We start from the raw sequence: 1,113 nt of genomic DNA on the forward strand, positions 1-1,113 counted from the left end.
CGCCCCCCCGCCACTGGCACCACCTGCGGGAGCCGCGGGGCGTCACCGGGACAGGGACCCCGCAGGTGTCACACCGGGACAGGGACCCCACTGTGCCCCAGGCCAGCCGCGGGCCAGCCCCTCACCTGCACCGTGATCAGCTTCTTCTCCTTGGGCTTCTGGTCCGGCCACTCCTCACCGAAGCAGAGGAAGATCTCGAAGGGGGGCGGCGTGGGGGTCTGCCCCTTCTGGAACTGGATGAGGCCTGCGGGGCCCACACCGAGGTGAGGGACAAGATGGGACCTCATGGCTGCCTGGGCCACCAGCATGCCACTGAGGGCAACCCCGAGAGCCAGCTGGTGACCCCATCCCAGCTCTGTCCCCCCACTCCACCAGGTTCCCATGTGCCACCTGGTGTCCCCAGCATTCCAGCTGGTGTCCCCATTGCACGTTTGTCCCCTGATGCCACCATGTGCCTGGTGTGCCCCCACCCCAGCTGGCCTCTCCATCCCAATCCATTGCTCCCAAGGCCACCCCCCCTTCCCCTCTGACCGTTGAGGAAGCCCTCGAGGCTGAAGAGCTTGGTCCTTGTTTCCCTCTGGATGGGGTTGGGGCCGGGCTGGGGCACGGCACAGGGCCCAGTCCAGAAGACCTTGCACTGGCAGAGCCGCAGGGCGAAGAGGTCCTGGCCCTGGAGCTCCAGGATGAGCCCTCGGTCCAGCACGTCCAGCAGCTGGTGGGTGTAGAAGCGCTGCTTCTCGTTGGGAATGGTGTCGGGAGCAGGGAAGGGCACCTGCTCCAGCGTCAGGGGCCCAAAGAGCTCCTCCTGCTCCCGCGTGGGCTCCAGGCTGCTGTGGAACAGCGCCCAGCCATGCGGGTTGCTGACGGTCAGGGCGCACACCTGGCGGCCCCGGTACTGGAACTTCAGCTCCAGGTCAGTCACTGCCGGGGGGACGCGGGGTCAGCGGGGCTGGGAGCACCCCAGGGCCACCCCATGCATCCCCTGGCCACCCTCATCCATCCCACAGCTCCCCTGTGCCCACGGTCACTCCAATCCAGCCATCTCAATCCAGCCACCCCCTGGCCACCCTCATCCATCCCACAGCCACCCTGTGCCCACGGTCACTCCAACCC

At 67.6% G+C, this 1,113-nt stretch overlaps 1 protein-coding gene across 1 annotated transcript in view; it reads right to left on the bottom strand.

The window, feature by feature from the left end:
- Window positions 1-68: 68 nt before the first annotated feature.
- LOC102039737 (interferon regulatory factor 5) overlaps window positions 69-1,113 on the bottom strand; it is an 8,368-nt gene continuing 7,323 nt past the window's right edge. Inside the window, exons 3-4 of the mRNA XM_014311201.1 lie at window positions 532-921; window positions 69-244 (exon numbers count right to left, since the gene is read on the bottom strand). Of these exons, the coding sequence (XP_014166676.1) occupies window positions 69-244; window positions 532-921 (566 nt within the window). The remainder of the gene's footprint in view (window positions 245-531; window positions 922-1,113) is intronic.

This window comes from Geospiza fortis, unplaced genomic scaffold, assembly GCF_000277835.1.
Source record: "Geospiza fortis unplaced genomic scaffold, GeoFor_1.0 scaffold30, whole genome shotgun sequence".
In the NCBI taxonomy this organism is placed as follows: domain Eukaryota; kingdom Metazoa; phylum Chordata; class Aves; order Passeriformes; family Thraupidae; genus Geospiza; species Geospiza fortis.